At 37.0% G+C, this 16,344-nt stretch overlaps 1 protein-coding gene across 1 annotated transcript in view; it reads left to right on the forward strand.

The window, feature by feature from the left end:
• REDIC1 (regulator of DNA class I crossover intermediates 1) overlaps positions 1 to 16,344 on the forward strand; it is an 87,762-nt gene that overhangs the window by 48,091 nt on the left and 23,327 nt on the right. Inside the window, 3 exon segments of the mRNA XM_005887732.2 lie at positions 10,649 to 11,172; positions 11,377 to 11,446; positions 13,132 to 13,192. Coding sequence (XP_005887794.2) covers positions 10,649 to 11,172; positions 11,377 to 11,446; positions 13,132 to 13,192 — 655 coding nt within the window.

Genomic DNA, 16,344 nt, shown 5'->3' on the forward strand with positions numbered 1-16,344 from the left:
CACTATCTGCGTTGATTTTGGAGACCAGGAAAATGAAATCTGACACTGTTTCTACTTTTTCTGTATCTATTTGCCATGAAGTGATAGGACTGGATGCCATGATCTTCATGTTTGAATGTTGACTTTTGAGCCAGCATTTCCACTTTCACCTTCATCAAGAGGCTCTTTAGTTCCTCTTCATTATCTGCCATTAAAGTGGTTTAATCTGCATATCTGAGATTGTTGATACTTCTCCAGGTAATCTTGATTCCAGCCTATGAGTCCCCCAGCCCAGCATGTCATGTGATGTACTACTATGCATATAAGTTAAATAAGCAGGATGATAATATACAGCCTTGACATACTCCTTCCCAATTTTGAACCAGTTCGTTTTTCCATGTGCAGTTTTCCATGTCCATTGTTGCTTTCTGTCCTGCATACAGGTTTCTCAGGAGTCAGGTAAGGTGGTGTCTGGTATCCCTATCACTTTATTAATTTTCCACATTTTTTTGTGATCCACACAGTCAAAGGCTTTACTGCAGTCAGTGAAGCAGATCCTTTTTTTTCCAGTGCCACCTGGGAAGCCTCAAAAATGTGTAAATAGAGCTTCTATTATTGTTGCGTTACAGTGACTAGTTTGAGCATTCTTTGGCAAGGTCTTTCTTTGGGATTGGAATGAAAACTGACCTTTTCCAGTCCTATGGCCACTGCTGAGTTTTCCAAATTTGCTGGCATATTGAGTGCAGCACTTTCACACCATCACCTTTTAGGATTTGAAATTGATCAACTGGAATTCCATCACCTCCACTAGCTTTGTTCGTAGTGATGCTTCTTCCTAAGGTCCACTTGACTTTGCATTCTAGAATGTCTGGTTGTAGGTGAGTGATCTCACACCATCATGATTATCTGGGTCATGAACATCTTTTTTGTATGGTTCTTCTATGTGGGCTTCCCTGGTGGCTCAGACGGTAAAGTGTCTGCCTGCAATGCGGGAGACCTGGGCTCGATTCCTGGGTCGGGAAGATCCCCTGGAGAAGGAAATAGCAATCCACTCCAGCACTCTTGCCTGGAAAAATCCCACGGACGAAGGAGCCTGATAGTCTACAGTCCATGGGGTCGGAAAGAGTCGGACACGACTGAGCGACTTCACTTTACTTTCTTTGTATTCTTGCCACCTCTTCTTAATATCCTCTGCTTCTATTAGGTCCATACCATTTCTGTCCTTTATTGTGCCCATCTTTGCATGAAATGTTCCCTGCTGCTGCTGCTTCTAAGTCGCTTCAGTCATGTCCGACTCTGTGCGACCCCGTAGATGGCAGCCCACCAGGCTCCCCCATCCCTGGGATTCTCCAGGCAAGAACTGTGGAGTGTGTTGCCATTTCCTTCTCCAGTGCATGAAAGTGAAAAGTGAAAATGAAGTCGTTCAGTCGTGTCTGACTCTTAGCGACCCCATGGACTGCAGCCAACCAGGCTCCTCGGTCCATGGGATTTTCCAGGCAAGAGTACTGGAGTGGGGTGCCATTGCCTTCTCCAGAAATGTTCCCTAGGTGTCTCTAATTTTCTTGAAGAGATCCCTAACCTTTCCCATTCTATTGTTTTCCTCTATTTCTTTGCATTGATCACTGAGGAAGGCTTTCTTATCTCTCCTTGCTATTGTTTGGAACTCTGCATTCACATGGGTATATCTTTCCTTTTTTCTTTTTGCCTTTTGGTTCTCTGCTTTTTTCAGCTATTTGTAAGGCCTCCTCAGACAACCATTTTGCCTTTTTGTATTTCTTTTTCTTGGGGTTGGTTTTGATCACTGCCTACTGTACACTGTCATAAACTTCTATCCATAGTTCTTCAGGCACTCTATCAGATCTGTTCCCTTAATCTATTTGTCACTTCCACTGTATAATCATAAGGGATTTGATTTAGGTCATATCTGAATGGTCTAGTGGTTTTCCATAGTTTCTTCCATTTCAGTCTAAATTTTACAATAAGGAGTTCATGATCTGAGCCACAGTCAGCTCCCGGTCTTGTTTTTGCTGACTGTTTATAGAGTTTCTCCATCTTTGGCTGCAAAGAATATAATCAATATGATTTTGGTGTTGACCATCTCGTGATGTCCATGTGTGGAGTCATCTTGTGTTGTTGGAAAAGAGTGCTTGCTCTTTGTTGGCAAACAGTGCGTTTTCTTGGCAAAACTGTTAGCCTTTGCCCTGCTTCATTTTGTACTTCAAGGCCAAATTTGCCTATTGTTCCAGGTATCTCTTGCCTTCCTACTTTTGCATTCCAGTCCCCTATAATGAAAAGGACATCTTTTGGGTGTAAGTTCCAGAAGGTCTTATAAGTCTTCATAGAACCGTTCAACTTCAGCTTCTTCAGCATTACTGGTTGGGGCATAGACTTGGATTACTATAATATTGAATGGTTTGCCTTGGAAACAAAGATCATTCTGTCATTTTTGAGATTGCACCTAAGTATTGCATTTTGGACTCTTTTGTTGGCTATGAGGGCTACTCCATTTCTTCTTGCTTACAGTAGTAGATATAATGGTCATCCGAGTTAAATTCGCCCATTCCAGTCCACTTTAGTTCACTGATTCCTAAAATGTTGATGTTCACTCTTTCCATTTCCTGTTTGATCACTTTCAGTTTACCTTGATTCATGGACCTAAAAAGCAGAGGCATTACTTTGCCAGCAAAGGCCCATCTAGTTAAAGCTGTGGTTTTTCTAGTAGTCATGTATGGATATGAGAGTTGGACTGTGAAGAAAGCTGAGCGCCAAAGAATTGATGCTTTTGAACTGTGGTGTTGGAGAAGACTCTTGAGAGTCCCTTGGACTGCAAGGAGATGAAACCAGTCAATCCTAAAGGAAATCAATCCTGAATATTCATTGGAAGGGCTGATGCTGAAGCTGAAACTCCCAATACTTTGGCCACCTGATGTGAAGAATGGACTCATTTGAAAAGACCCTGATGCTGGTAAAGATTAAAGGCAGGAGGAGAAGAGGATCACAGAGGATGAAATTGTTGGATGGCATCACCGACTCGATGGACATGAGTTTGAATAAGCTCTGGGATTTGGCGATGGACAGGGAAGCCTGGTGTCCTGCAGTCCATGGGGTCGCAAAGAGTTGGACGCAACTGAACGACTGAACTGAACTGACAGTGGCTAGAGAACTGAAAGGGCCTAGAAACCTTCTCATGGAAGAAGAAATTATCCAGAACTGTGTATTTTAAATTTGAGTCTAAATGATAATGACTGAAGCTTAGTCTAAATCATCTCCAAATACTGGATGCAAAAGAGGCATAAGATCAATTTTGTCCAGGGTTCTTCTATAGATAACTCTGCAGAAATTAGAGAAATGTTAAAAAGTACATTCCTGGTCAATATTTAAGAGAAATTGTGAAAATCAAAGGAGACAGAACTGACAAGGTGATGACTCCCCTTCATCTGGCTTACTCAACTAGAGACAGTTTAGCAGGGATGTATTTTGTTTGCAAATATAGATTTTAAAAGAAATTTTTAAAAATACAGATATTATACCTTGTGTCAAACTTATTTTGAAAAGTAGATCTCTTATTTATTAGTCATGAGACTGTAGCTGACTTATTTATATCTTTTGTCATTTCGTCTACCTCATCTAGACTAGTGATAGCATCTTTCCTTCAGGGTTATATGGAAAAATCAATGTGATGATATATTGAAATCGCCCATGTTCCATAAATGCACTAAATCAGCTGCTAATAATTATTTAAAATTTTTATGGAAGGCTTCCAAAATTATTCACAGATAGATTTTAAAAAGCAAGAATATCACTTCAAGAAAATGAAACAACTTACATGTTTAAAATATAAAGGGGGACTTACCTTTGTAGTCCAGTGTTAAAGACGCCATGCTTCCAACGATGTTTATGATTTCCTTTTTCTACTTACTTTGGATTTAGTTTGCTCTTCTTTTTTTCTATTTTCTTAAGATGTACGTTTAACTTAGTAATTTGGTATCTTTCTTTGAACATAGATATTTACAGCTGAAAAGCCATGCTCAGAGGTCAGTCAATGATGAGTTGGAGGTTGTTTTTAAACACCTTGAGTATAAGACCTCACGTTTGGTCAGGGATGAGTGCCATTTTTCAAAGACATTTGAGTGGCATTGTTTCCAACTAGAAGTTTGCTAAATATCTAAATATCTGTGTATATATGTATATGTATATAATGTACATATGTACATGTGTACATATGTATATGTACATATACATATATGTATATATGTATATGTATATATATATACATATATGTATATATGTATATGTATATATAAAAATAATATGTATTTTCTCTGTTTTTAGTTTTTTTTTTTTTTTATTACGGATTCTCTACTACAAATTTTCTACTATAGATTTCTCTCCATTAGGATTAGAATGTTTGTTTTCTATTTCTTGTGTTTGGGATGTGTTGAGTTTCTTGGATTTGTGGACTTACTGTTTTTACCAAATTTGAAAAAAATTCAGTCATTAATTTTTCAAATATTTTTTCTGATACTTCTCCCCTCTTCTTTGGGAATCTAAATAATATATAAAGTTGTCCAACTGAAGTTGTTAAACAGTTTACTGATGCTCTATTTATTTAAACATTTTTTCCTTTCCTTTCATTTTATATAGATTTTATTAGAACTTCAAATTTACTAATTGTATCTTCTTTGGTATCCAATACCGGTAAATCTATTCAGTGCATTTTTCATCTCTAGAAGTTTGATTTAACTGCTCTGTTTATTTTCCAGATGTCTATTCAACATGCTTAATCTTTTGTCTAGCTTCTTGAAATAAGGAATATAGTTAGAATAAATCTTTTAGTGTCCTTGTGTATAAAGTTAAAGTATATCATTTTGTGTCATTTCTTAGTCTGTTTCTAACAACTGATTTTCCTCCTTATTAGAGACAGCAACTTTCTGCTTCTTTGCAGTCCTGATAATTTTGTTTAGATTCTACACCTTGTAAATCATCTTTTTGGTTTCTGGAAGTCTCATATTCCTATAGATCATCCTAAGCTTTGTTCTGGGATACAGTTTAGTTACTTGGAAGTAACGTGATTATTTTGAAACTTGCATTAGAATTTGTTAAGCAGCACCAGGTACACCTTCATTCAGTCTGTGGCTACTTTGCCCTCTGCTGAGGCAATACTCTTCTGAGTCTTCTCTAGTTTTCTTTGGATTACAAAATTTTCCACTCTGGTTGATGGAAGCACAAAATGTTCCCATCTTTGAGTTCCTGAAATTGTCCCATCTTCTCATGTTGGATTTCTTTTCCCAGTCTTGAGTAATTGCTTCATATGCATTTGCTGGTGAGTACTTGGTTAAAAATTTGAAAACTCTCTGTAAATCTCCAGAGTTTGCTTTTTTGAAACATCCTTCTTCATGGTACTCTGCCTTGTGAATTCTGTTTTCTGTGGTCTCCCTGAACCCTCAGCTCTGTTTCCTCAAGAAGGGAATTCTTAGGACTCTGACTAGGTTTCTCCAAGTATTCTGTGGCATGGATACAGACAGTCTCAAGGCAGTAAACTAGGGGCAGTTATGGGGTTCATTTAATTTGCTTTCTCTCTCTCAGGAATCATTATCCTGTTATACCTAATGGCCAATGTCTGAAAATCATTGTCTCATGTATTTTGTCTAGTTTTTGAATTGTGTCAGTTGGGAGGGTTAATCTGGTCTCTTTTACTTCATGTGGTCAGTCAAAAGTCCTGAAATTCATATTTACCCAGCAATCAGACTGATATTTTCCAAGGCAGAAAGTAGTTGATTTTGTTTTTGTACTTAGAATCTTAAAGTATTTCTTATTACTCTTTTCAGAAATAAAGCTCTGCATGATTTTTGGCCCTTTTGTGTTTAAACCTTAACTCATAAGTTTTCTTTTACTGATTATAATCTGGTCTTATTCCTCCTCTTTTCATTTCTCAAACATGCTGTGGATTTTGCATTTGTGCTTATTAGTCCATCCCCCAGAGGTGTATTTACTCCTTTCTTCACATGTGTAACCATTCTGTACCTTTAGCTTACTTATCATTTCCTTATTAGGGACTTTGCTGATAAAACTATCTGAAATAGGACCTCCAACATGTTATTCCATCATGTGATCCTGTAGCATGTCTAAAGGAGCTGTTAGTATCTTTTTATTTGTTTAATTTTTTCCATTCATTGTACTTAATAATTGTTAATTATTTGTTTGTTTAATATATTTTTTCACTAGAATGTAAACTCTACTGTCTCCTTACTACATAGTAGGCATACATTGGGCACTAGTGGTAAAGAAGTCCCTGCCAATGCAGGAGACAAGAGATGTGATTTTGATCCCTGAGTCAGGAAGATCCCCTGGAAGAGGGCATGGCAACCCTGAAGAATCCCAGGGATGGAAAAGTCTGGTGGGCTATGGTCCATCAGGTCACAAAGAGTTGGACACAACTGAAGCAACTTAGAAACAGCAGGCTTATATTAAATACCTGTTGAATACTGTTTATTCAGATAATAACTTTATCCCTATTTTGGTATATAATTTTGATAAATTTTATATTTATCTCTAGGAAAAATAAATTGTTAAGGAAACTGTGTTTATTTGTCTTAATATGTCTTTTATATGTTTACCATCATTTCTCTCTTCCATTTGCATAAGTAACAATTCTTCCCAACATTCGGTCCCCAATTCACATGCCACCTGCCTGATTTATCTCCATCAAAATAATTTCTCCTCTCTATGTACTGTGGTAATAATTGGCTATAGGATAGCCCTTTTCACTTTCTAAATTTTTTTTTTTGCATCTTCTAGTCTATTTCATGTGAACAACAACTGTTTACTATACACTTTTCTATTGCCTGCATTTTTGCAAATTTTTTTTGTGTTTAATTTTTTATTTAGTTGATTTAAAATATTATTATATTATCATAGAAACAGTACATGTACCTTTTAAGAAAAATAAATTCAGACAACCAAAAATAAATTTTTAAAAAAATCACAATTTCACTCCCTATAGATTACTACTGTAAATACCTTATTTTTTTAATTTATTTTAATTGGAGTCTAATTACTTTACAATATTGTAGTGGGTTTTGCCATACATTGACATGAATCAGCCATGGATTTACATGTGTTCCCCATGCTGAACCCCCCTCTCTGCTCCCTCCCCATCCCATCCCTCTGGGTCATCCCAGTGCACCAGCCCTGAGCACCCTGTCTCATGCATTGAACCTGGACTGGCGATCTGTTTCACATATGCTAATATACATGTTTTAATGCTATTCTCTCAGATCATCCCACTTTCGCCTTCTCCCACAGAATCCAAAAGACTGTTCCATACATCTGTGTCTCTTTTGCTGTCTCGCATATAAGGTTATCAGTACCATCTTTCTAAATTTCATATATATGTATTAGTATATTGTATATGTTACTGTATATGTTACTGTATCAGTGTTTTTCTTTCTGACTTACTTCACTCTGTATAATAGGCTCCAGTTTCATCCACCTCATTAGAACTGATTCAAATGTGTTCTTTTTAATGGCTGAGTAATATTCCATTGTGTATATGTACCACAACTTTCTTATCCATTCGTCTGCTGATGCACATTTAGGTTGCTCCCGTGTCCTGGCTATTATAAACAGTGTTGCGATGAACATTGGCTACACGTGTCTCTTTCAATTCTGGCACATTTTTGCAAATGTTTAGAATGATTATTTACATTTGTAGTATGCTTTCTAACTTATGCAGTGCTTTTAAATTTATTTTCTCATTTAGAGTAACAGAATTTTCTTTGGTGTTGATAGTGTATATTATTGCATACTGTAGGTTATGTCTTTTGGTATAACAGAATAACATTCAGTTCAGTTCAGTTCAGTTGCTCAGTCGTGTCCGACTCTTTGCAACCCCATGAATCGCAGCACGCCAGGCCTCCCTGTCCATCACCAATTCCCAGAGTTCACTCAGACTCACGTCCATCGAGTCAGTGATGCCATCCAACCATCTCATCCTCTGTCATCCCCTTCTCCTCCTGCCCCCAATCCCTCCCAGCATCACGTCTTTTCCAATGAGTCAACTCTTCGCATGAGGTGGCCAAAGTACTGGAGTTTCAGCTTTAGCATCATTCCTTCCAAAGAAATCCCAGGGCTGATCTCCTTCAGAATGGACTGGTTGGATCTCCTTGCAGTCCAAGGGACTCTCAAGAGTCTTCTCCAATACCACAGTTCAAAAGCATCAATTCTTCGGCGCTCAGCTTTCATCACAGTCCAACTCTCACATCCATGCATGACCACTATAAAAACCATAGCCTTGACTAGACGGCCCTTTGTTGGCAAAGTAATGTCTCGGCTTGTCAGTATGCTATCTAGATTGGTCATAACTTTCCTTCCAAGGAGTAAGCGTCTTTTAATTTCATGGCTGCAGTGATTTCATTATTCTACCCCAAATACCAGTAAGACCCGTATTGAGAAATAATGCAGGATCATGACCTGTGAGCATTCATGGACAAAACATCTCTCTCTCCTTAGTACCTTAATACTGAAATATTTTCTCTCTCTGTCCACAATACATGACATACTCACTGCCTAGAACAGAGTAGTGCATTAATTAAAAATAAAATTGGAACTCAATCATAGTTTTAGTTGGTATCTCTAATCTCTGGGAAAAAAACCAATACTATGTAAATTTGTAGCTACTAAAGGCAACAAAATTCAGAATATCTTGATTTCCAGTTACTTTCCATGATAGTTTTGATACTTTTATATAAATTGGACATAGTTTAGAATTATGATTTCTGCATTAGAAGGGAATTTGCAAGGTACTTAGACCTTTTTTTCTAATTCATCTTTTCTCTTGGATTTATTATCAATACTTATGTATACATTTGTATGTATATTGCTCTTCCTTGGAAACTTGAGAGAGATTTTGATAGGTTGAGGTCTTTGTTAGACTGAGAAATATCTTATAGAATGTCCTAATAACAATTTTATTTGACATTTTAACACTAGGTGCCGGGGTCCTGCCCCGGCTGATCCAGGGTATTCGAAGTGGGGATGGCGTCTGCAACCTATTTATTTAAATATTTTATCAAAGATATAAAGAGTAATAGGATGAGGATAGTTCAGTAGGAAAATTCAGTGGAGAAAAGAGGCAGAGTAGCTTGGTTTACACGGGAGACCAATAAAACTTCAAGACAAGAAGCTTGCACCACTTACGTAGGCCGCAGGCATCCTTCCGTTCTCCCGAAGGAGAGAAGACACTGAGGCCTCCCCGGTCGGATCTTAGAAGCCCAGGCATAATTAGTAAGCATGGTGGGTTCCGCGCTCCAGATGGAGACTCAACCAGAGTGAGAGAGAGAGCGACATGGGGAGACCAGTATTTTGAGAAACTGATCCCAATTCTTTATTTTCCGTGGTCTACTTTTATACACTGAGATGTCATGCAAAAGTCACGCGGGGCCAGCAGTCCTGACTTTTATCAAAGTCAGGTGCTTCATACAAATGTATACAGAGGTCTTAGGGGTGTTACATCATCTTCTGGCCAGAGGGGCCTACTGACAATTTATGACCCTCTCCTTGTGACAGCGGTCAGTCAACCAGGACACTTATTTCTCCAGGGGTGATTATTCTTAAAACAGATGCCACCCAAATAAAGTTACATTCCTATAGGGTGACGGTGTAGTGGGTTTTAGTTAAGGAAAGAATTTACTTAGCCTAAGGTCTAACGTGATTAATATCAAAGGTTAATACTTATTTCTTCTATATATTCATTAATGTGTGTAAGGGCAGGGGATGTGGAGACTTAGCAACAAACATTGGCTCAACAAATGAAAAACCCTTCACCAATACAATTTCTAATCAGCCCATTATACTAATAGTTTTCTAACTTTTCTAAGGAACCTGTTTTTAGAAGGTTTAAAGCATCTCGTGCCTCTCACGGTTGGGAGGCTGTGAGCAATCACATGTGGCCGGACAAGCCTGTCAGGCAGGCTAGAGAACCTTCAGAGGAGTTTGTAGGTTAAAACACTCTTATCACGTCCAGGAATTATTATTAACTGGAGCTGTAGGTTAACTCCTTCTCCAAAAGAGGTGGTGGGGGACAGCCCCCCGTAAAGTCAGAGATGTAGGTGAGAGCACAAAGTAGTAAAGTAGGCAGGCTCTGGTAATGGGGGTAGATGCTCGAGGAGTTCCAGGGGAACTCCTGAGGCTCGATCCCGCCTTTGCGTATGTCGAGCCTCCTTCCTCATGACCTTTGTCACGGGCGGAGTACCTCACTCTGGCCCCCAACAACTAGGGATAATTTTCTTCCTTGCATAGTCTTCAAAATATCTTTATTTAAATGAAGCAGCATTTATGTTCAGAGTTTGTCTAGGTTATTCCATAGACATTATTATGGGATTAGTCATCTTTTGTTAATATAATGCAAGTTGAACTAAATACTAGTATTTCATGTTGAAGTACAAAATTAAGTATAGATTATTTTTATACTCACTAAGATACTAGGATAGCATATTAAACAAATTTCCACTCAAGGCAATATCATTTATTTAAATTAAAAAAATGTAAACATGGCCTGCTTAAATGTTAATAGCTACTCAGTATGTTCCGTTAGAATTTAGCTTCAGGTGTTTCTGAATGAGAATGCCCTGCTCTTTTCTTGCTAAATATGTTTTTATTTATCCTAAAGTCCAGGAAATAGAAACTTCCTTACAAGGACACCTACTGTAGTTGTAGGTGAAGATGGTGGAAGCATGGATGAGAGAAGACAGTCACACTTCATTACTGAAAATAACTCATTACAACATATTTGGAAAGAAAATAGAAAAAAGTTTTCAAATGAAGATATGAACCAGCAAACCTCCAGCCTTCTATCAGATAACTGTGACTCTTTTATTAGTAAAAATATGATCAATTTATTAAACATAGACCAACAGAAGATAAAGGAAACCTTTGACAAGTATAGTTATGATAATACACGAGATACGTATGCAGTCATTGATTCTGATAAAAACCATTTCACGGATAGCCACATTAAAAGTATTTTTACAGATCTAGAGTTGGGTTTTAGTAATTCTACTTTTAAAATATCAAGTCATTCAGAAAAGTGTCAGCCAAACAAGATTTGCCAGAAAGAGTACAAGAATAATGAAAGAAATAATTTTAGTACATCTTTTGAGAAAGATTTTTATTCAGCCAGCTCTAATGAAAAAGGTTGGTGTTATATATGAAAATGTAATTATCTGTTGGATTTTTTTTTGTTTTTAGTTTTAATGAATATATGTGTGTGTATGTGTGTGTGTTTTGAGGAATCTGAAATTAAAAATAGGATGACATTATATGACATTGTGAACCAGTGCCATCCCTTCATATGTGTCATACTAAGGTTTTATTTCAATGCATACTTTTATTTTAAAGGAAAATTTGAAAATGATTACCAAGAGAAGATACACCAGGAAAAAATACAGAAATACCAAGTGAATCATATGTAAGTTTTTAGAAGAATCTGAAGAATGCCAGTTGTTGTCTAAAATAACGCACTTTGAAGGATACAAAGTGAAGTAGACATATTGCTGTCTTAGGGTGGGCAGACTGGACTCAGAAATCAATTGTCAGGGACTTCCCTGGTGGTCCAGTGGCTAAGATTCAATGCTCTCAATGCAGGAGGTCCAGATTCAATTCCTCCTCAGGGAACTAGATCCCACATACAACAACTAAGAGTTTGCTTGCTGCATCTAAAGACCTGGTGCAGCCAAATAAATATTTTTAAAAAAATCAGTTGTCAGAACCTTGATAATATCACCCTAGTTGATAATTTGGTCCTCATATTAACCAGTGCAAAAATATCTAAGTTGTAGTGTTCAGTCGCTCATTCGTGTCTCAACTCTTTGTGACCCCATGGACTGCAGCCCTCCAGGCTTCCCTGTCCGTCACCAACTCCCAGAGCTTACTTAGACTCCTGTCCATCGAGTCAGTGGTGCCATCCAACCATCTCATCCTCTGTCATCCCCTTCTCCTCCTGCCTTCAATCTTTACCAGCATCAGGGTCTTGTCTAGTGAGTCAGTTCTTCACATCATGTGGCCAAAGAATTGGAGTTTCAGCATCAGTCCTACCAATGAATATTCAGGACTGCTTTCCTTTAGGATAGACTGGTTGGATCTCCTCCTGGTGTTAGTTGTGTTGGTTAACTCCTCGTAGCGTTAGTTGATTTGAAAAAACTGATTGATGTGTTCAGCAAGTTTATTTACCCTCCATAATGTCAATTTATTAATTTATAATAAGAAATAGAAGGATGACATATATAGGAATGCTGACTGGCATGAGAAGCATATTTTCTACATTTTGGCAGCTCTCCATGGGAAATTTGCTTGGTTAATGTAGACTCAGAATTGAGGGAGTAATAGAAGTCAAAGGTTAATAGCATAAACAAGCATATCAACAATTTATAGGACTGATATTATAGATAATTAAAACGGTTCAGAATAAACAACTTTCTTGGAAATAGTTATGATTTATTTATTTATTATTTATTTTCAGTCTTGGTAATTGAAAATCATGAATTAGAATAGATTTTTATTTTGAGAATACTTTCTTAAGAAATATGTAAAATATCTATTAGTACAAAGAATATTAGATGCCATTTTTATGGGACTGGCACTAAATTAATTAAAAAAGAGATTCACCATTTATTTAACAAAATCAGCTTAGGTTCTTCATTGTAAAAACTTCCAAATATTCAGTCCCATGAATGAGAAATAGAATGTTAAAACTTGAATTTTAAAATATACTTTATGAAGATGATTTAGAATATGGCTCCCAACCCTATATGCAGATACTTATCACTTGAGGGTGTTTTTAAAATAGAAAATATCAAGTTTGGCCTACATATAGACTCCTTAAGATAGAGCTTGTGAATCCTTATTTTTAAAAACTTCCCTATAATCTAGAGAAGGAAATGGCAACCCACTCCACTATCCTTGCCTGGAGAATCCCATTGACAGAACAGCCTAGCAGGCTACAGTCCATGGGGTCGCAAAGAGTTGGACACGACTGAGTGACTTCACTTTCCCTTATAATTCTGACCTTTAATCAACTTTGGGTGTCATAATTTAGAACAGTAATTTCAGAGGGATTAAAGCACATTCTAATACTGTCTTATTTATAACCCTTAGAGATAATATCCCTTTGGAAGAATTGCATTCTGAGCAATCATGGGACTTTGGAGTTGGTGAGGTAAAGTACAGTCTTACATTTTCTTTCCAGTTAAGTGAGTTGTATTATCATGTCATATCTTAGTATTTGAAATTAATTTTGGTTAGCTCTTTCTGAAAAATTTCTGTTTAGGGTAACCTTTATGCATTTTTTTTTTACTTTGGGAAAATTATTGCTTGGATCTAGAAATAAAATTAACAACATTTTAGAAACTGTAATGTGCCTTATTTCAAACCAATATAGATGAATTTAAAGTTCTTTCTGTAAGTCCTGTAAAATTTATTCCAGGATGAAATTTCTTTACAGGTTTAAATGTGCTACAGGTGAATATAGTTATATATTTAAGAATACTGAAACTTATATAAACATTGGTTACTTAAGTCATAATACCTGCTCATTAAAAGGGTGTATGAATCATTCATTCACGAAAGAATACACGTTCTATTCAAGAGTGCATGGAACATTCTCTAGGATAGACCATATACTAAGACATGAAACCAGCCTCAATAAATGTAACAGGATAGTAATTATTAATATTCCAAACATCTTTTCATGACACAACATTACAAATTGAGAAATCACAGAAAGAATGATGAGAAAACATGATTATATTTAGACTGAAACATGTGCTTAATATAATACAGGGAGTCCAGCCTGGTGCTCTGTGATGACCTAGAGGGGTGGGATGAGGGAGTGGGAGGAAAACTCTTGTGAGGGGTGGGTGGCATGGCTGATTTACATGGTTGCACTAAAGAAATTAACATAAAATTGTAAAGCAACTATCCTTCAATTAAAATTTTTTTTAAATGTGCTACTAAAGAACCAATGAGCTGATGGTGAAATCAAAAAGAAAATAAGAAATTAGCTTGACATAAATGACAATGAAAAAATAACCTCCAGAGCTTCTACTGTAGCAGCTTGGGACCAGACCCTGCCCCTGACATGGCAGTGATGGCCACTGAGCTGAGAGGAAGTCCTGCTTCAGAGAGGAAGTCCAGGCACTAGAACCCTGAGCAGGCTCTAGTGTTTCTGTCTTTAGCATCACCCCCTTCCAAGGTGATCACTACCAGCACAACCTGAAGAAAGACATGCCTAGAATCCACATCAATCCAGTCATCCCACCAAAGACATTGGGCACATGCAGTCTGCATACGGATGCTCCCACATAAGAAATACCCCTTCAAGACCACACTAGGCAAATATTTCACCTAAATTCATAGAGGCATAGAAAGTTAAATACAAAGGCAGAGAAACTATTCTCAATTGGAAGAGCAAGAGAAAGCCTCTGAAAAACTAATGAAACAAACAATTTACCAGATAAATAATTCAAAACACCAGTAATAAAACTGTTAACTGAATTAGGGAAAATAATCTACCTAAACATTGGTCACTTTAACAAGGATCTAGAAAATATTAAAAAATGCAATACAAAAAGATAATTCAGTATCTGAGATTAGAAAAAACAGACTAGAAGGAATGAATAGCAGACTAAATGATGGAGAATGCATAAATGATCTGGAATTTAGTATAATGGAAATCACTAAATCAGAACAACAGAAAGACAAATGAAGAAAAATGAATGTAATCTATGAGATCTCTAGTATAACGTTAAGGGTGTCAACATTCACATCATAGGGCTGCCAGGAGAGGAGAGAGAGTAGGTTAATAAAAATGTATATGAAGATACTATGGCTGAAAAATCCCCAAAACTAAAGAAGGAAATAGATGTTCAGGGACAGGAAGCAAAGAGGGTTCCAAATAAGATGAACTCAAACAGACCCATAGTAAGACATATAATTAAAATGTCAGTTCTAAGAGGGAAATTTACAGCAATACAGGACTTCATCAAGAAGCAAGAAAAATTTCAAAAAGAAACCAAAACCTACCACCTAAAACAATGTTCAAACTACCATACAGTTGCATTCATGTCACATACTAGCAAAGTAATGCTCAAAATCCTTCAAGCTAGGCTTCAGCAGTAGGTGAACTTAGAACTTCCAGTTGTATAAGCTGCATTTAGAAAAGGCAAAGGAACCAGGGATCAAATTGCCAGCATTCGCTAGATCACAGAGAAGGCAAGGGAATTCCAGAAAAACATCTGCTTCAGTGAGTACACTAAAGCCTTTGACTGTAGTTCACAATCAACTGTGGAAAATTCTTAAAGGGATGGGAATATCAGACCATTTAATCTGCCTCCTGGGAAACCTGTATGCAGGTCAAGAAGCAACAATTAGAGCCAGACATGGAACAACGGACTGGTTCCAAATTGGAAAGGAGTACATCAAGGCTGTATATTGTCACCCTGCTTATTTAACTATATGCAGAGTACATCACGCGAAATGCCGGGCTGGATGAAGCACAAGCTGGAATGAAAATTACCGGGGAAATACCAATAACCTCAGATATGCAGATGACACCACCCTTATGGCAGAAAGTGAAGAACTAAAGAGCCTCTTGATGAAAGTGAAAGAGGAGAGTGAAAAAGTTGGCTTAAAACTCAGCATTCAGAAAACTTAAGATCATGGCACTGAACTGGACTGAAAAGTTTGTGGTGAAAAACCTGGTGCTGGTCTTATGAGGCTTCCCTTGTACATAACAAGTTGTTTTTCTCTTGCTGCTTTTAAGATTCTCTCCTTGTTTTTAACTTTTGATAAGTTAATGTCTTTATGAGTCTCTTTGGATTCATCTTTATTGGAACTGTATTGTCTTCTAGTATTTGGAAGGATGTTTCCTTTCCCATGTTAGGGAAGGTATTGGCTATTTTTTTTCAAATCATTTTTCTGCTGTTTTTAATTCTTCTGTTCTTTTTTGGACTCCTGTAATGTGAATATTGGTCCACTTGATAGTGTCCCATAAGTCCTTTACTGCATTTTTGTATTTTCACTCTTTTTCATTCCTTTATCTTTTTTTGATACTCTGATTGGATAGGTTCCTTTCCCTATTTTCAGTCTTCTGATCATTTCTTCATCTTAATCTGGTCTTCTGTTGAAGCTTTCTATTGTATTTTTAGGCCCAGTTATTGTATTCTTAGGCTCTGATTTCTGTTTGGTATTTTCCTTTATTTTATGTTTCTTTGTTGAAATTCTCACTTTGTTCACGTGTTGATGTCCTGACCTCAGTGATCAATTATTTTGACTGTTATTTTGTAAGGTATAAGGTAAATCAGTTACCTC

This window comes from Bos mutus, chromosome 5 (assembly GCF_027580195.1).
Source record: "Bos mutus isolate GX-2022 chromosome 5, NWIPB_WYAK_1.1, whole genome shotgun sequence".
NCBI lineage: Eukaryota > Metazoa > Chordata > Mammalia > Artiodactyla > Bovidae > Bos > Bos mutus.